The sequence below is a fragment of the Epinephelus fuscoguttatus genome, linkage group LG13, assembly GCF_011397635.1.
Source record: "Epinephelus fuscoguttatus linkage group LG13, E.fuscoguttatus.final_Chr_v1".
NCBI classification, from domain to species: Eukaryota; Metazoa; Chordata; class Actinopteri; order Perciformes; family Serranidae; genus Epinephelus; species Epinephelus fuscoguttatus.
The window spans coordinates 43,103,844-43,123,689 of record NC_064764.1 but is presented as its reverse complement, the minus strand read 5'-3'; the positions used below and the strand labels follow the sequence as shown (position 1 = coordinate 43,123,689).

The window sequence follows — 19,846 nt, the reverse complement described above, 5'->3', positions numbered from 1 at the left end:
AAAAGCCAGAAATAACAATAATAAAAAAAAAAAGACTGAGGCAACAAATGTTCTACAAATGAGAGGAGCAGTTTGGCTTTGGTTTGTGTTGGTTCTTTTTGACAGTTTTAGAAAGTGTTTCTGCAGCTGGACGCAGATTTTAGTAATAGTTTTTAATGAGAATGAAACTTTTTGTAACAGTCTTTAATGAGAAGGAAACTTTTTGTAAAAGTTTTTAATGAGAATGAAACTTTTTGTAACAGTCTTTAATGAGAAGGAAACTTTTTGTAAAAGTTTTTAATGAGAATGAAACTTTTTGTAACAGTCTTTAATGAGAATGAAACTTTTTGTAACAGTCTTTAATGAGAATGAAACTTTTTGTAATAGTTTTTAATAATGAAACTTTTTGTAAGTCTTTAATAAGAATGAAACTTTTTGTAAAAGTTTCAAATGAGAATGAAGCTTTTTGTAACAGTTTTTAATGAGAATGAAACTTTTTGTAAAAGTTTTTAATGAGAATTAAGCTTTTTGTAACAGTCTTTAATGAGAATGAAACTTTTTGTAAAAGCTTTGAATGAGAATGAAACTTTTTGCGCCCACGTCATCTCCACTTTTTTTTCTCACTGTCCAATGGGATGATTTGACTTTACAAAGCAGAGTTAGCACCATCTCAATAGAAACTGGTGGTACTCCCCATGATCCAGCCTCTTTTTTAGGGTCTCATGTACCCACACAGATCTCTGTTTATCTGCTGACAGCCTCTCACCCTCAACCAGAGCTACAGACAGCACCCTCTGCCTCAACATGGCAGCAGCTACACACTGATTACTGCAGGATAAATAAAAAATAAATGATACATTGATTACACAGGAAGGTTAAGGTGAGGAGGTGATGTGGTGTAAGATGCAGCAAGTGTTTTCGAGTTTTACAACCTGCAGAACTCTGTTTGTGTGATCGTGGCCTTCCTGTGCAGCTGTTTCTACTCTGCTGTACCTTCTTCTTCTTCTCTTCACCTCTCACTGTGTGCTGCTCACACTCTGGACCATGTCTCTTCTTCTCTCCCTGAATCCCTCTGCTGTCTAACTCTGGCTCTCTCCTCTCTACTCCTCATCATGCTGCCTGAAAAGCATCAGCGGCTGCGAGATCATGTGACACATTCTGCCCCTAAAGGACTAAAAAAAGAACACCTGACGTTACAAACAAGAAACTCAATATAGCTCAGTTATCCTGAGACAGAAAAGTAAATCATTACCTGAAAGAAACAGTCATTGATGACACGCTGCGGTTCACCCGAAACAGATAAAAACACTTTATTTCACTGATTATTCATAGGGACTGAAAGGAGGAGGGTATCTTGTGATTTTACCCTCCTGTCTGCATGTTTCAGTCTCCATCAACCATCATCACTTGAACATTCTGCTGCAGGCACCACGTTAAAAGAGAATACTGGACTGTACACACAGGGGTGGCAATAAAAACTGCCACAGCCAGTCTGGCAATACTGCAAGGCCACCGTGGGCTGGAGTCACACACAGCTGAAGAAGAAGTCCATGTACAGTCCGAGTCAGACGCTCTGCTGACTCCTGTGTTCTGCTGAAAAGGAAAACCGTGCACAAATTTAAATAATTTGAGTCTTTTGTTGTTCAATGTCCTTCAGAAAAGGTCATGTGGTTGTTGTTTTTTTTGTTCTGAGTTCAAACGTCTTTTGTAAAATAAATTATCACAGAGGAATTTTAACGTCCTGGCAGCGGCCTGCCCGCGTCAGCATCACAGGAAAGAGGAGAGGGCCGCCCATCAACCGACCTCACCCCCATCCTCATTTCAAGTTTATGTCTGGAGGCAGATGAAACACAGAGCAAGGGTGCACTCTTGATCAAGGTCAGAGGTCATCATCTCACACGCAGCCGTGACATCATCCACTCGAGACCCTGGCACAGCCTGGAGGTAAACAAGACAGTGGGTGTGTCGCAGAGGAACAGGGATGTGAAAGAAGAGGAGGGGGTGCAGACAGACAGGCATTAAGATTAAAGTTCTGTATTATACTGACATTAAAACACAGTGGTGTGAAGTAACAGAGTGAGCAGTGAATGCAGTTCTCACCCCTCCCCAGTGAGGGCGCAGCAGGCCTGGATGTGCCACTGGTGGTCTTTGACAGAGGTAAGCTGAAGGCTCTGAGAGATCTCAGCCACAGACATGCAACCTTTCACATCCTGCTTGTTGGCGAATATCAACAACCCGGCCTTTCTTAAATCCTGCAGGACAGACGACAAGAGAGGAGAAGGTCAAGAAATGTAGAGTCTCTCAAAGACACACATCATGTATGAGGGGACACAGAATCAGATTAACATGACTAAAAATGGCTGCTGTATTTTCACATCTACATAACTTTAAGAGTTTGAGTTACAGATGGAAAAAAGAATTAGTGCATAAATTAATGTGTTAATGTTAAAGACCAGTTCAGACAAAAGATTGACGACAAGACGAGTTGAAACAAACACCTACTGTCAACGCTCTGTTCTGTAACTTTGTAAAAAGGTTCACAGGAAGTGACCGCCATGAGACGGCGTATCATCTCTAGTCAACCACTCTCTGTGCTTCTGATCTGTAACGTTGACAGGAAGTGACCGCCATGAGACGGCGTATCATCTCTAGTCAACGACTCTCTGTGCTTCTGATCTGTAACGTCGACAGGAAGTGACCACCATGAGACGGCGTATCATCTCTAGTCACTGACTCTCTGTGCTTCTGATCTGTAACGTCGACAGGAAGCGACCGCCATGAGACGTCGTATCATCGCTAGTCAACAACTCTCTGTGCTTCTGATCTGTAACGTCGACAGGAAGCGACCGCCATGAGACGGCGTATCATCTCTAGTCAACGACTCTCTGTGCTTCTGATCTGTAACGTCGACAGGAAGCGACCGCCACGAGACAGCGTATCATCTCTAGTCAACGACTCTGTGCTTCTGATCTGTAACGTCGACAGGAAGCGACCGCCACGAGACAGCGTATCATCTCTAGTCAACGACTCTCTGTGCTTCTGATCTGTAACGTCGACAGGAAGCGACCGCCATGAGACAGCGTATCATCTCTAGTCAACGACTCTCTGTGCTTCTGATCTGTAACGTCGACAGGAAGTGACCACCATGAGACGGCGTATCATCTCTAGTCAACGACTCTCTGTGCTTCTGAAACCAGCATCAGATGGACTGTATTCATAATCAATACGCCACAATAATATAAATAACCATCGCCAATTCATCAGTCAATGAGAATGTGTGTTTTTTGACCTGACCAGCGGACTTCACTACAAGCTGATTGGCTGTTGAAACAGGTGACGTGCTTTAAAACCAGCTGCCGGCCATTTGACCATCTAAGTGTCAGGTGACACCATCAGCCAACTTGAGTCCAGCTCAGACCAGCCAGGTCACATCACTGACACTTTTCTCTGACATGTTCTGAAATGGTTTCATCTCGTCATGAATCTTTGGTCTGAACTGGACTAATCTCATCATAACTCTGATCACAGACCTGTTTCTAAATTTAGCTCCTCATGTTTTTCAGTTACATGACTGACTGACTTTAACATTGAAGTAGGGATGCCAAGATAAGGGGAAGTTAAATAAACTCAACAACAACACTACTGTTATTGTTCCACTGGGCTTTTTACAAGAGGAGATATTTGTTAGTGACACTCAGTATCTGTAGAGCGCTGTATTAAGTTACTGCCGATGCAAACTGAATATTTCCTGCTGCTGCAGCTTCACACTGTTGAAACACAAGCTCATATTTAGGGGCGGCTGTGGCTCAGAGGTAGAGCGGGTCGTCCACCAATCGAAAGATCAGCGGTTCGATCCCAGGCTCCTCCAGGCTGCATGTCGAAGTATCCTTGAGCAAGATACTGAACCCCAAATTGCTCCCGATGGCTGTTCCATCGGTGTGTGAGTGTGTTAAAACTGAGTAGCAGGTGGCACCTTGTATGGTAGCCTCGGCCACCAGTGTATGAATGTGTGTGTGAATGGGTGAACGTGACTCGTAGTGTAAAAAGCGCTTTGAGTGGTCACTAGATGACTAGAAAGGCGCTATACAAATGCAGGTCCATTTACCATTTAATATGAAGTAGTCACAGGAAAAGCATTGTGTTCATCAGTGAGATTAGCACTTACGCTATCACTCATCATAAATGCATCTACAAAACAAACAACAGTAATTTTCAGTGTTTGATGAAAGCGGATGAGTTTGAAATATTGGAGGGAGTTCTGGAACAGGAAGCAGCAGCCACAGTGATCTGTCAGGAGGAGGAGCGAGTCGTCTATTGGTTGTTTGATCCCCGGCTCCTCCAGTCCACATGTCGAAGCATCCTTGGGCAAGATACTGAACCCCAAATTGATCCTGATGGCTGTTCAATCGGTGTGTGAGTGTGTTATAAACTGAGTATCAGGTGGCACCTTGTACAGTAGCCTCAGCCACCTGTGTGTGAATGGGTGAATGTGACTCGTAGTGTAAAACGTACTTGAAGAATACCGAAGATTAAAAAGGCTCTATACAAATCCAGGTCCATTTATCATAGCAGCAGGCGACAGGCTGCACACCTCCAGCCTCTTGATGTAACCACTCTTTTTTTCATATCATATTAAAAACTACACCAATATTATCGTGAATGAGATGATGTGGCACACCCCTACTAAACATATTAACTATTCTATAACCTGCATGTTTTAAACTGTGGACCTAAAACTTTGACGCAGAGTTTTTAGAGCTCTGTTAGTGATCTCATACTACTTTCAAACTGCTTATAAAAATGCTGTATGTTGAGCTCAGTGCTGCTGAGTGGTATTCAATTTTAATTTAACCCTTCTTGTAGCATAATTCAGCTAAACTAATGATCCCTTTAAGGTGCGGACACACCAAACCGACATCAAAGATCTAGCGGCGAGGAAAGCCAACTGTTGCGTCATCTACGTCGCCTCACGTCGCCCTGTGTCAGTTGCATTTGAACACGCTACACGGACTACATCCGACGGCCAAGTAGCACGTACGTTCTGCGCCTGCGTGAGAGAGAGCGGAGTGAGAGAGTGGTACATCCTGTCAGCCGAGGGGTTTCCTATCTGTGCAGCCGAGCACCGCAGCACCTCCACGGACTATTACATCCAGACGGTCCCGGTGTTTCCTCCGCAGGCTCCACTTCACTCAGCTGCCCGATAAACCCGCTGCTTCTTCCCACTTTAACCTGAATAACAAACCAGGGCTCGGTGCTCCGGTTGGATCCAAACGGAGAGCCGGGGCTAGCTCAGAGACTAGCGGAGGCTAACTGGCTGTGCTTCCCTCCGGTCATGCTGCGGCTAACGCTCCGCTAGCCGCTCCCAGCTAGCTCCGGCTCTCCGTAAGTGCCAACGATGCAGGACACACCACAAAAACTAGGCCGACAGACGCTCCAGCCCGACTTTGGTCGATGGCTGACCGTCGGCTTGGTGTGTCAGGGCCTTTACATTTTGACAGCTATAACTGTCTCTATCTAAATCTCTGAAAGGTTCACAGTTGTATGGCAGCAGTACAGTGGTATTGTTGATTAGTGAAATAAACCACGAACACTTGTAAGAACACAAAAACTAAGTCTTACAAGAATCATTATCATTCTTCCATGATACTCACTTCATGTGCGAGCATTCTGTAAAGTTCCTCTTTGGTCACAGAGATCCTTTCTCTGTCTGTGCTGTCGACCACCACGATGACAAACTGCTCACAGAAGATGAAGAGACATGAAGAACAATCAATAAATAATATCACGTAACCTACAGGAGCCATTTCAAACTATAACCTGGCCAATATACAGGATTTATAAACACTTGTTGTAATGAAAGAACCTCGATGTGGATCACTAAGTTTTTTTTTATTTTTGGTTGCAAAAACACATAATAACAAACTGGCAGTGTTCTGTGGAGACACTGTTTCTAAATTAGCTCAAACCCACATGACGTGTTATCACCTCTGTGTTTGTGTAGTATGTGTTCCACGATGACCTCAGTGACTCTTGACCCCCGATGTCCCACATCAGGAAATGAGTGTTGTTGACAACAATCTCCTCTACGTTGCTCCCAATCGTAGGAGAGGTGTGCACCACCTCGTTCATTGAACTAGAACGTACAATGTGGGAAAATTAAAACTTTAGTTGGTGTGATAAATTCACAAAGTGACCACATTTTTTTATTGTAGATTGTCTGGGTGTGAGGACAGATAACTGATACTTACAACTGGTAAAGGATTGTGGTCTTGCCGGCATTGTCCAGGCCCACAATAATGACTTTGTGTTCTGAAAGGAAATAAAGACACTTAGAGAGAATTCAAGGAGCAAACAGTGACATCATCATGTGGGCCAAGTGCCGAAATATGACTTTTATATAAACTCAGCTCAGTAATGTTTTAAAGATGTCTTAGGACGTGGAACTGCACTGATTCAAACAACAGCCCTCTCTGTGTTCAGCATTATCCTCCAGCACCAAATGTGTAGCTTCACACATCGAGCCTGGCGGAGACACTGTGGTGTGTGAACAGTGTACTTTCACAGCTACAGATGAGTTTGTGGGTGGCCTTAAGCAAGCTTGTACAATCAGGCAGCAGCTGTGGACATGGCATACATAGATCTGCTCTCTCACACAAAAAGACTTTCCTGTGACAAAGACTAACAAGACATGACAACTCAGATGAACCGCTACCTCGCTGCTGAAACACTGAAGTGACAAGGCGATGGGAAGATGTCCTGTAGTAAGGATGGGAAGATAAAGACATGAGAGTGAACTGCATGAGGACACTTTTAGAGACACTCAGCAGCACTGAGGGCTCTATCTAAATCTCAGGTTCTTCATTACGTCGCCATGTTTCAGATCCTGTGACAACAGAGAAAAAGATGAGGAACATAAAGTGTTTGGTGTTATTCGTTACGGCCAAATGAGTAATGAAGAGAAGCTAGAGCATGACAGAAAGAGATCACGCCCACGTCCTACCTACACTTCTCTGTTCCTGTACATGTGTTACAGGAAGTCTTATCAGGATTATCTTCAGGTCTACAGGAAAGCCTTCACAAACATTAAGGAATGCACACTAGGTATGCGTTTGTTCTCCTGCTGATAACAGCTCACCGTACAATGGCTCTAACATTATTTTCAGGTGTCGTCCTAAAAGTTTTCTGAAGTTTTTATCCAGTTTGTGAGTTCATCGAGTTCTCACAAAGTACTGCACATCAAAATACAGCTGCGCGGTTGTTTTAAAGAGGGTGCTGTGAGGGTCCTAAGGACAGAGGGATGTCGTATGCTGTAAAGCCCTGTGAGGCAAATTGTGATTTGTGATATTGGGCTTTAGAAATAAAATTGATTGATTGACTGATTGATTGAAAGACCAGGGTGGTAAAGATTCGAAGAGTCCCTGACACAGACAGAGATGTTCATGTGTCAGAGAAACCAGACCTCTTGGTTGACTCCACTGGTTTTCTCAGCCGACCTCTTGTTAAAAATTGTGAAATTTCTGACAGCTCCAACTAGCCTTTAGCCAAAGTAAAGGTCTACCTCCCCCCTGCAAAGAGCTTGTGAGTCATCAACGCTTTTATATCCTCTCAGCAAGATTAACATTGCTGTTTGTACAAACTGCAGCCACTCATCTTCTAACTGGAAAAATAAAATGAGACCACATCACACCAGTACTGACCCTCCTCCACTGGCTTCCTGTCCAGTTTAGGATTGATCTGAAGATTTTATTGCTGGTTTTACAGGTTTTAAACAGTGTGGCACCACATTATCTAACAAACTACTGTATCTTCATACTCCAGTTAGAGCACTGAGGTCGACCCATCAGATGATCCCAGAGGTAGACACACGAACAGTAACAACTGAGCCTTTGGCGTACGACTGATCCGAGCCTGACAACGTCACTGATTGCATGCTCTGTTTGTTCCAGATTGTAACTCTGTTAAGTTTATTTTCCCTGGTGTCCCTGTTGTTGTTTGGTTCTGTATCAGTTTGTGGATTTTAAGGCTGTTCAGCACTGCAGCTGATTTTAAATGTGCTCAACAAATAAAGTTAAATAAAGACTGTTTCTGGGGCTTGGTGCAGCCATGCAAACTACTTCACTTTTAATTCAGGTGTTGTAGGTCTGTTAATTATTCCTCTGTTTGCACAGCTGGGTGTAACTCTGACTCTAACTAACTGCAAATGCTTCTTCCACCAACACATTCAGATACATGGGAGACCAAAGTGTGTTTGGGAACTTGAGCTACGTCCACACCAATGTGTTTTCATTGAAAACTGCATTTTAAAGCTCCAGTGTGAAGATTTAGGGGGAAATAAAATCTAACATTATAAGTAAGATATCTTTAGTGTATCATCAGCTGAAAATAAGAATCACTGTGTTCTCGTTCCCTCAGAATGAGCTGTTTATATCTACACAGGGAGCAGGTCCTCGTCTACAGAGATCACCATGTTGCCCCGCCATGTTTCTACAGTAGCCCAGAATGGACAAACCAAACACTGACTCTAGATAGAGAGACTTTGTGTTTTCACATCAGCAAACACAGTTAGCAGCCCCTCCATGACAAGAGCACATAATACACAACTTTATTCTGTGTTCTTACTGGTTTAAATCAGCTGATCAGTTTGTTTTGGAGAGCAGGAGGCCTCTGTGGATAATCTGTTTGCCTGTAAAAACCTCTTGAACATCTGGATATTAAGTTATCAGAGAAAGAAGGTGAGCACAGATTAGCAGATGCTAGGCTAGCGGCCCATATCCGACATGCCAAACACTGTCAGAGAAACACTGATGATGAGGAGACCTCTAGAGATAAACCCTCCTAATCAATGAACACTGGAGGAATTGTAACAGGGAGAAGATCCAGCTGGGTGCAATCTGCTAATGTCTTCAGAAACACCAGATTAGTGTTGATGTTAATAGTTCTGCATATTAAAATGAGAACATATAAATGTGGCCATAGCCTGAGGAACACATGGAGCTGGTGTCAAGAGAGCTTCAGCTAATAATAGCTTCGTTCAGCCACCTCATAACAATGAACGAGTCTGATGGAGGTTCGGCCAAACACACAACCACAGATGTCACCTTAAATCTGAATGATGGGATACTTCCTAACAAATCACAGCGTCCGCCTGTTGATTGAGACTGACTGCTTCTTAAGCTCTGCATGCTGCTGTGCCTTAAAGCTGATATAATATAAACCATCTCTCTGCTGTTCTCCACCGAGTGATGAAACACATTCACAAATGCAAGAATGAAGAAATGGGCAGCAACACACTGCAGACTTTCACAGACGGAGACAGTGAAGATAAATTTAACACAGTGAAATGATTCAGAAGATTCGCCTCATGATGTCTCTTCTTCTGCGGGTGCAAATTAAAAGAGTGATTTGTATCAGTGGACTTTCAGTAACATCACTGAATTTTAAGGTGGATTCCAGATGTACTAGGGTCACCTGTCACCATTCCTGTCTGTCTGTCTGGAAAACACCTAAAAAAAAATCTAGTTGACTTACAGAAAGTCTCCGGCAGTGTGAACCCTCCTAACAGCATTTTGTGCTCCATAAAAACGTGGTGCACATACATAACCACATACAGTCACAGCTGTTAGGAGAGAAAGTAAAACCTGAGTAAAGCTGAGGAAGTGAAAGCAGCTGCACAGAGAAGTGCAGCAGATAAAATGTGGGTCTTATCTGAGTAACTGCACCACGATGAACCTAAACAACACAGCTATGAAGACTCAGAGTACATCAGCAGAAAATACAGCTGCAGCAGACATAAACAGACTGCATGCATAGACACAACAACAGACAGTGTCCTCCACTATCTCCACTCCTGTGCTGTGTGGAGTAAAAAGGTCACACAGGTGTCACACACAAACTGAGCCAACAGCAAACATTCGTTAGACGCAGGTGTCAAAGAGGCTGCAGGGGTTTCCTCCCACAGTTAAAGCAGGGTTGCAACTACTCTGACAAAATGTATCTGGTGACTGGTTGGTTTAATGGGTGTTTGCACCGCGACTGCGTTAACCTGAAGAAAATGCTATTGTAATAATCAAGAACAAGATTTACTTTCCTACTATTTAATAAATGATATTTGTTCACTTTTAATTTTTAAGTTGTCGACATGTTTTAGGAAATAATAATGCACAGTGTGAAGTGACACACATTTCAAATGTAATGAAGTATTTCAAATGGTTGTTATAACATACGCAATATTTTTTGGAACGACGTTGAACCTTTTAGTTTAAACTGTGCTCAAATTTGAATGTTTTCTGAGTGTTTTCGTTCTTCAAGACAAGTCCACTAGCCTGGAAATCCAGACCCAGATCTAGAAAGATTTAGGGTCTGGCTATGAGTAATGAAAATGGCCCAACTTGAGGGGCGGCACCAAGCATGCATTTGAAAATATCACTGCATGCAGTTGGATAAAACTACGACCAATCAGAACAATACACGGGGTGATGTATACGTTTAGCTACCAGCGAAGCTAACTGGTAGATTAGACTCTTGCCGTATCCGGTCGGCAAAACAGCAAAAACGTCCTTCTTGCAAAGGAAAGACTCGAGCGCTGTCTTCTGTTCCTCTTTTAGAGAAAAAGCCAAGTCTAACTCGTTCATTGTAGCGGCCAAAGCCGTTTCAAACAACTGGTGTTCATCCGTAGCCATCTTGCAGTGTTTACTGACTGATTCTGGACTTCGTCGTCGCAGCGCTGTCGTCATCTATTTAGCTCGCCTCTGGCCCGCCTATATCAGATACACCGATGTGATTGGTGCAGCTCGGCTTCAACAGCATGGGTAATGAGCATCATTACTGATTGCCAGAGTGACTCGCTGAGCAAATTCAAATTGTGCTCTAGCGAGAACTCCTGGATTTCCAGGGTACGAGTCTACTGAACATGAGGGGAAATTAGTCTTTGGGACATCCCTAATAAAACTGATGCTGATTAATCTTATGTCAATAAACTAACTAATATACAGCTGAAATATTTTAACTGAGTATTTTAATTAAAAGACACGAAGGCTGGATGAACTCTGAACTCTGAATTGTCTTTACTGTGAGTGTGTGTTAGTCAGTCTGAATGTACAGGTGTACTCCACCTGTGGCCCAGCGTGTGGAGACAGGCTGAGATTGTCTCCTGGGTCTTTTCACCCAAACAGGATAAATGTTTTAGAAAACAGAAATGAGAGCAGACCCTGTGACCATAAGAACTCTGCTATATCACTGCCTCGAAGCCTTTTCAGGATTAAAGTGCCGAATATGGGGCACTGAGTTTGTAATGTGTAATCACATGCCGTCCTCACTGTGAATGAACTGCTGTTGTTCACTGGGTTGAATCAATCAGCTGAGGACAGCCATGGTACCACTTCCTGAGACTGGGATGTGCAGCTGGTGCTCCATCCAGGGGTGACAATAAAAGCCTCACAGACTCCACTGACATGATGGATAGACGCAGAATGGAGACGATCTCAGAGGTGATCTAACACAGGATGGTGCTATCTGATGACTAACGGCAACCGCAAAGAAATAACTACAGCTTCTGCCAACGTTTGTCAGGGAGCGGCAGAGGAAGTCTGTCAGACAGTTAAAAGGACGTTGGATGTTGGGTTGGCCTGCAATCATTTTTATTTTCCATTTTGTTTAGGATGTAATCTTAGTTCAGTTCAGTTTAAAGGTTAAAATGGGAGTCATAATGGAGGTGTGGTAGGAGACACCCTATTACCTCACAGGTAACCCGCAAAAAGCTGTGTAACAGGTAAACATATGTCGATATAAACTGACGGGTAAAAATGAGGTGGTGGGCGTGCAGCAGGTGAGAACCAAAATCTATTTTATATTTTTCAGAATAAAAGGCAGTAAAAAGATGTGCAGTAATATTCTGACAGTATTCTGACAGACACCAGTGTAACCTTTGACCCCGTGGTCACATTGGTCACCGACGTGGAGGACTCCAGCCATGAAACTTTGCAGCCCGAGGATGAGGTGGCAGCCTACATGGAGTTCGGATCCTTTGGAGGTTTGATGGTGGTGGAAGGAGCATGCTAACATGTTTCCTAACCTGGCAGTGATTGAATGTTTTCACCATCCAGTCAAAGAGACGGAGAACCAGCTCCATGTGAGGGACTGGGGCCTGGGTGCAGGTCAGATCACGGGTAGGGATGCCAATAATATTGATACGTCATCAGTATCAGCCAACATGCCGATTTCTGCTGATATGACAAACCGATGTATATTTTTTTTTCCAGAAAAAGAGACGACTGTTTGCTCTGTAAAATCAAACGTGTATCAGAACCTTATGTTGGGTGCCCATGGAGAACAGGAAACAACAGGATACACAGGAAGTGCTCCAACAATACAGAAAATGAGGAAGGAAGTATTAAAGCCTTTATTGTAGAGGCTGAATCATTTTTAAAGAGCCGACATGTTTGGACCACTGCAGGTCCTCATCAGGGCTTCAAACAAAGGCTGTGAGTTATTATTTCCCTCTGAGCTTTACAAATTTAAAAGCAAAGGTTCTTTATAAATCAGACATCAGCCCCTTTTCCACCAACATTTCCAAGAAGTTTTATTTCCAGGAATTTGTCTACCTGGCTAAAAGAATTCCTGGTAATCTGAGAAGTTTGTGTTTCCACCTCACCTCAAAGTTCTGGGAAATTTATTCAAATTAGCGTGATGACATAGATGATGCGGCGTGTGTCCTGTATTTGGCGCTGCCAGCTTGTCTGGTTATGTGCTGGTGTAGAGAGTTGGGGCTGTTTGTCTCAGCCAGCAGCTCAGTTTAAAGTATTTTAAGTGTCAAACTAAGTCAGTCTCCAAACAGACAGCTGTCATTAGAGCTCATTAGGAACAATTCACTATCAGCTGAACTAGCGTGCTGTCCTTGTGTCAGACATAACGTTAGTGTCGGTAGATGAGAGACTGTGGGCGGAGCCTATTGAATATCACAGTCTACATGTTTACATGTTCATGCTGCTGAACACATGTATTGATAAAGTATTGGCTAAGGGTTAATGTCACTTACAGTAACGAATGCAGCTGCGGTCAACTCCAGTCACTTTCAAGTTATCTTCACTTCGTGTCCACCGCAGCTGCTCGGCTGTTCACCGGTTACCGTGACGTGTTGGTGGGTGTGTGTGTGTGTGTGTGTGTGTGTGTGTGTGTGTGTGTGTGTGTGTGGAGGAGTTCAGCGTTGGCACAAAAGAACCGATACCGTGAGCGCTCATCAATACTACAGTCCTTGATCATGTAGCCCCGAGGCTAATTTAGTACCGGGTTTCAGTACCTATCCTTAATCAAAACACAAACGAAGTGAAGCTTGTAGAAATGAAATAAAGTTCGCAGCGGCTGCTCGTACCAGGAAGTGCAGAACGCCGCAAGTGTGTGTTCCACCAATCAGCGTTCTTCAGCACACAGCCCCGCCCCTCAAGAATTCCAGGGAATCTGAAAAGTCCTACCCTCCTTGTTAGGTACTTTTTCAAAATCCTGAGAAAAGAGAAAAGTTCCTGCGAAAAGGAGCTAATAACAGTACTACACAATGCAAACACAAACGCATGGTCTCAAACCAGGGTGTTACATCAGCAGACCTACATACATGAAAATACATATTAAAGTAATTCAGAAATGGACCTGTGCAGGACTCCGCTGATTAGCTTCTAAGGCCCGAGAACAGAGGTCCTGACACAAAGCAGACAGTATTTATAATGTGCGTTTACTCACAGGTTGTTTATATCTTAAGGGGAAAATATATAATATTTATAATAATATAATATGTAATATATAATAATATATATAATTCATGTATCTAACAGAGACATTTACGACCTGCAAAACTCCTACGAATAACCAAAGACCCTCAGAACTAAAACAACCCTGACCCAACTACGAACTGGTCCCCAGACATTTATCCATTCGTCTGAATAAACACTGGTTGAACAGGTACGATACAACACACAGGTGTGTCTGTCAGGTGGAGACATTTAAACAGAGAGTAGAGTTACAGGTTCAGCCGCCTCCAGCTGTTTGACATATTTCTGTAGTAACTGCTGTATAATGCTCTTTGTGAAAACAGACGGTCTCCTCTCACACCTGCAGACCTCTGCAAACACACTGAAGCTGCAGTTTACAGTTTGGACCCATCATAAGATGTTTAGAGTCTGAAATGTGCGTATGTGAGGGAAAGTATTTCAGAATAAAGTCACAAAATCTGTTGTTGACGATGCAGACTCCACTGCAGCTTTAAAGTGACTCCTTAAAACTCACTTCTACCAGACAGTCTACACTTGATATTACTGTTTTATAATGTTTTATTTCACTTCACTGTCATAACATGTTTAAAGTGTGCTTATTCCAGTATCTCTATTTTCATATACACTTCCATATATGTTGCACTGTAATCTGTTTGTCTTTTATTGGTATTTTATCTGCTTTATATGAGCTCACGTGTCTGTGTACATGGTTATTTCTTCCACTCAAATTTCACCTGCTTTACATTGATTTATTTCTCTTATCCACATTTTACTTTATCTTTGAAACTGTGTTTTCCTTTTGCACTCACACCTCCATGTGTTCATGTATGAGCTTAGTGCTGTTTCATATCTGTGCTCTCATATTCTACATTTTTGTATTTACAAAGGTTTCTGATTTTTAATTTTTATTCTGAAAATCTTTTAATCTGGAATGTATTTTCTGCTTAAACTTGAAAAGTGCTATATATTATGATTATTATTATTATTATTATTATTATTACCATACACAACATGACACAGGGATTATGAAAGGTATGACATCCAGTAGTCTTCAGAGGACTGCAGCTCTACAAGAGACCAACTTGTGAAACATGCTCATCAAAGTCTCTAAAGGCCCTGACACACCAAGCCGACGGTCGGCCGTCGACCAAAGTCGGGCCATCGGTGAGCATCTGTCGCCCTAGTTTTTGCGGTGTGTCCCGCACTGTCGGCAGCTTTTCGGCCGATTGAGCATGTCTGTAGCGAGTGAATCTGCCTGTAGTGAAACCGGGGCTAACCGGTGCTTCCTCCTCAGGCTCCACTTCACTCAGCTGCCCCACAGACCCGCTGCTTCTTCACACTTTAACCTGAATAACAAACCGGAGCTAGCTGGGAGCGGCTAGCGGAGCGTTAGCCGCAGCATGACCGGAGGGAAGCACAGCCAGTTAGCCTCCGCTAGTCTCTGAGCTAGCCCCGGCTCTCCGTTTGGATCCAACCGGAGCACCGAGCCCTGGTTTGTTATTCAGGTTAAAGTGGGAAGAAGCAGCGGGTTTATCGGGCAGCTGAGTGAAGTGGAGCCTGCGGAGGAAACACCGGGACCGTCTGGATGTAATAGTCCGTGGAGGTGCTGCGGTGCTCGGCTGCACAGATAGGAAACCCCTCGGCTGACAGGATGTACCACTCTCTCACTCCGCTCTCTCTCACGCAGGCGCAGAACGTACGTGCTACTTGGCCGTCGGATGTAGTCCGTGTAGTGTGTTCAAATGCAACTGACACAGGGCGACGTGAGGCGACGTAGACGACGCAACAGTTGGCTTTCGTCGCCGCTAGTTCTTTGATGTTGGTTTGGTGTGTCCGCACCTTAAAGGGATCTGTTGTGTCCAAGAAACACCCACAGAGACAGAGGCAGAGACAGAGAAACCTAGAGAGAGTCACTGTGGTATAAAACAGAAGGTCCCCAGGTCAAGGTTCATGTTCTGTTGATCGACTCATTGATCATTTGTCTCTAACACTGGGTTCATAAACAAAGCACAGACCTGTCTCTGCTGCTGCTAACATTGTACAGTTCAGTGTGCAGCAGGGTTACAGTGATGCATCAGTTTTAAAATACACTGTGACATAAAGTTAACAGTTATCACACCGTGTACGTTTGTTATCTATGATATTGAAAAGGAAATTCAATTGGACGGTGAATCTCTCCTTTATCTGAGTTATTTTCTAAGAGGAGACTTTTTATACAAACTTCATTAACAGTTTCAGAAAGTTTGTTCATCCAACAGTAACTCTTCTGTTTCCTGTAAGGATCATTCTGACTGAGAATTATTCTGTGATATTTTCTGAGACAGTGGTTTGTAACCCGAAACTGCTTCATGCAGTGTTTTTACTGGTTTAAATCAGCAGGTCTGTTTGTTTTGGAGATGAGGAGGCCTCTGTGGATATTTTGGTTTCTGATAAAAACGTCCAAATCAATAAACACTGGAGGAAATCTAACCAGGAGAAGATTCAGCTGATTGTAATCTATTACTCTCACTGCTAAGGTCTCCAGTTGTGGATGCTCGGCGTAACCATAGCAGCTGTTCTGTATTTTAAAACGTTGAATCACTGACGATGAATCTCCCCTTTATTCTAGTTCAGGGATGTCAAATATACGGCCCAGGGACCAGAGCCAGCCCACCACAGGGTCCGATCGGGCCCACTGATGACTTTGCACAACTACCAGTGATGCTCTAGTGAAGGCTGAAAGGTGTCAGGTTTTACAGTGGGTAGCTTTTCATGTAAATAGTTTTTCCACCTTTACCAGACGCAGCTCTCGTGGTCATATTTCAAGGTATTGAAAACTGTGCAAAACACAGTCGATCAGCAGCTTCAGGACAAAAGAATCAGCACCAGAGTTCTACCTAAAAACAATACTGGGGAAACCCTGCTGCTGAGACACTGCCAACACTTCTGATTTGTCAACAGTCTGTAAGGCAGAGGAAGAGTTAACATATGTTTTGTAAATGAATGAGCGTTTTTAAAATGTACTTCATTAAACTAAAAAAAGGACATCATTTTCTATGTATTTATTTAAAGGATATTATGCAACGGTTTTACTGATCCGGCCGGCCTTCACACAAATCAGACTGTATGTGACCCATGAACTAAACATGAGTTTGACACCCCTGTCCTGTTTTACAGGAGCAGACTTTTTTACACAAACTTCCATTATGTGGAAAAATGCTTCAAGTTTCAGTTTTAGTAATAAAATTAAGCAATATCACACGAGAGGGAGTGATGTTGTACTGTGATATCGTCACGGCTGCGATTCGGTCGTAGGCACGAGGCCGCAGGCACACAGTGCTTATTTAACTGTTGAACAACAGTTCAACAGTTAAATAAGCAAGGCTGATTAAGAAATGTTGAAAAATGAGGACAAAATAGATAATTTAAGCATTTTATTTGTCTTCCACCAACAAAAATAGTTCCCTCAGGACTCCGCTGTCACCGTTGCTATGTAACGCAGACATGGTGCGCCAGGCACTTACTCTTTATACACATTTATCTGCACGTTTCCATTAATTGTGCAGCCGGTGAAATAAGTCTCTGGTGACTGCATGGTGGACTGTGGCTTCACAGGCACAGCCGACTCTGCCTTCTGATCTGACAGCATGTTGCTTTTCTCCAAGTCATTGAGCTCCGCTGATGAAACACTGACAAACCTGGATGTGTGCTCAGATGGATTCAGCTTCTCCTCTCCCTCATCTTCCTCTGATGACCATTCATAGTTCAATTCAAAACTTATTTTAGGAAATAAATCCATATTTTTGGCTGTTTGACAGTGGATGAATTAATTAGCCTACAACGCAACTGCTGAGCTCACTGACACTGACCGTCAGCTTTGATTTGATTGTTGATTGCAATCAGCTGTGAGGTGGAGTGATACATACACAGTGAAATAACCGTGATGCTGTACTCCAATATCGTCACGGTTTTACTGTCTCTCGACCAATCAGATTGCAGGGCCGGAACTAACTGTTATGTATAACATTTGTTAAACCAACATAACATCATTGTGCCTGATGTTAACACTGTGATGCACTCTAATGTTATTATTTAAATACTTTACTACACTGTAACTTTAATCTTGTATTTTATATCTGTCTGAGTATATTTTAACTTTTATTTTCTATCCTCTAACTGGTTTTAAATGTCCCTTCACACTGTGTTTCTTTTGCACCTTGTCTCGTATCCTTCGAGTTACTTTGTTGAAATGTGCCACAGAAACAAACTTACATATTTTCTGAGACAGTTTTCTTACAGTGAAAGTCTCCTGTTGCAGCCGTGCTGTGCTGAGGTCACTACACCAGAGTCACTGAGAGATGTGGAGGAGATAATGCTCCCAGTTACAGCTGACACACCACCAGTGTCTATGTGTGTGTGTGTGTGTGTGTGTGTGTGTCCCATGTGATCAGCTCAGGGAACAGGGGTCAGGAACAACTAAAACCAGACTGTGAGAATTCTCATTGTTTCAGAGAGGCCAGGTGAGGTGTGAGTGGACTGTAGGTCACCTGTGGTGCTGACGTCATAGTCATAAGGTGATGTCATTACAGTGTCAGAGCAAAGTAAACGTGATTCACTGTGGAGTCATTCATCGATCCTTATTGGCCCCAACACTGTGCTGATGTGGCTGCCTTCACTGTGTGTGTGTGTGTGTGTGTGTGTGTGTGTGTGTGTCGTAACACTGGGACAGGACTCACGTTACACGGTTTGTTTACTGACCCCAGATCAGTGTCCAGTGTCTCAGTTTCACCTTCGCTCCTCGTCACAGAATAAATAACAAGTTCACACACACACACACACACACACACACACACACACACACACACACACACACATACGGTGAGGAGAGTGGGACACACACACACACACACACACACACATTTACACCGGTCAAAGCCGGAACATTACCGATATATGAGCGGGGTGTGTAAACACACACACATTATGATGTGTTACCAAGACTTCTAGAGTGTAATGTGTGTGTGTGTGTGTGTGTGTGTGTGTGTGTGTCTGAGGCTAACAGGGACGGAGCAGTGTGTCACTGAGGGCCTCCTCTCAACACCCAGCTCACATTTCTTCGACACTTGACCGACAAATAAAACGTCACTTTCTTACCTTGATGGTTAAAAAGCCTCCATAGCTTGGTGAATAATATTCCCATGGCTGACGAGACGGTTTCTTTGATGCCAGCTTGTAAGAATCCGCTGGAACTTAGCTAGCTAGCGTTGATGCTACTCTCTGCTATCAACTTTACCTAGCTAGCTAGCTGGCTAACTACACAGACGAAGAGCTGTCACGGTTTTTAGGAACAACCGCCATACTGTGTGTGAATTAACGTGAACGGCGGCTCTTCCTCGGGACGTGGAGCTCAGTGTGACGGTTAGTGTCTGACCGAAATCAAAAGCATAACGGTGCCGCTGCGGCTAACTGGTTACCATCAGCTGCTGCTGGAGAGCGCTGCGCTGGTTAGCTGTCAACCCTGCGCATGCGCACTCTCAACACACTCCTGCTGGTACCGGACACAAAATTAAGTATTAATTATCATAGTACAGTTAATAATAATGACAACAATAATAATATAATCAAATAAAAAAAATCTGTAAAAATCAGTGAATAAATATCTGGTATGTAAAAACAAACAAGAGGTTTACTGATCCTACCATAATTTGGGAGAATACCACACATAGTAATATAGACAGATAGATAGATAGATAGATAGATAGATAGATAGATAGATTATTAACTTTTTAAGTACAACTGAGTACAAATTATATTGAAAAAATATGTTGAACTGAATTACTATTTATTTTTATTTTTTATGTATTTATTTTAGCAAAAATATAAAAAGTCCATCTGCTATGATAGTTAATGGAGCACCTTTGAATTTTGGGGAATTTGGGGATTTTTGAATCACAAAAAAACTCAAGCAATTTCAAGACACCTTTAGGCTCTGGAAAAATGTGATATTTCATTATATTATATTATATTATATTATATTATTTTATTTTCATCTTTATTTATAAAGCACTTTTCAAAACAGTGTGCTTTACATGTCAATAATTTAAGATAGAGGAAATAAAAAAACAATAAAA

General features: G+C 42.9%; 1 protein-coding gene across 1 annotated transcript; it reads right to left on the bottom strand.

Annotated features, from left to right (window-relative positions):
- Nucleotides 1-1,264: 1,264 nt before the first annotated feature.
- On the bottom strand, nucleotides 1,265-19,237 carry arl5a (ADP-ribosylation factor-like 5A). The gene is made up of 6 exons (XM_049594401.1): nucleotides 18,870-19,237; nucleotides 6,228-6,288; nucleotides 5,965-6,112; nucleotides 5,631-5,714; nucleotides 2,080-2,231; nucleotides 1,265-1,917 (listed from the first exon to the last, which is right to left on the bottom strand). The coding sequence occupies exons 1-6, from the start codon at nucleotides 18,913-18,915 to the stop codon at nucleotides 1,869-1,871; spliced, it is 540 nt and encodes a 179-aa protein (XP_049450358.1). The 5' UTR covers nucleotides 18,916-19,237; the 3' UTR covers nucleotides 1,265-1,868.
- Nucleotides 19,238-19,846: the final 609 nt, after the last annotated feature.

Coding starts and splice junctions, on each gene's coding strand:
- arl5a (XM_049594401.1), bottom strand. CDS start 18,915: ATGGGAATATTATTCACCAAGCTATGGAGGCTTTTTAACCATCAAG. Junction 6,289..18,869: donor GAGGCTTTTTAACCATCAAG/GTAAGAAAGTGA, acceptor ATTTCCTTTCAG/AACACAAAGTCATTATTGTG. Junction 5,715..5,964: donor CATACTACACAAACACAGAG/GTGATAACACGT, acceptor TTCTGTGAGCAG/TTTGTCATCGTGGTGGTCGA.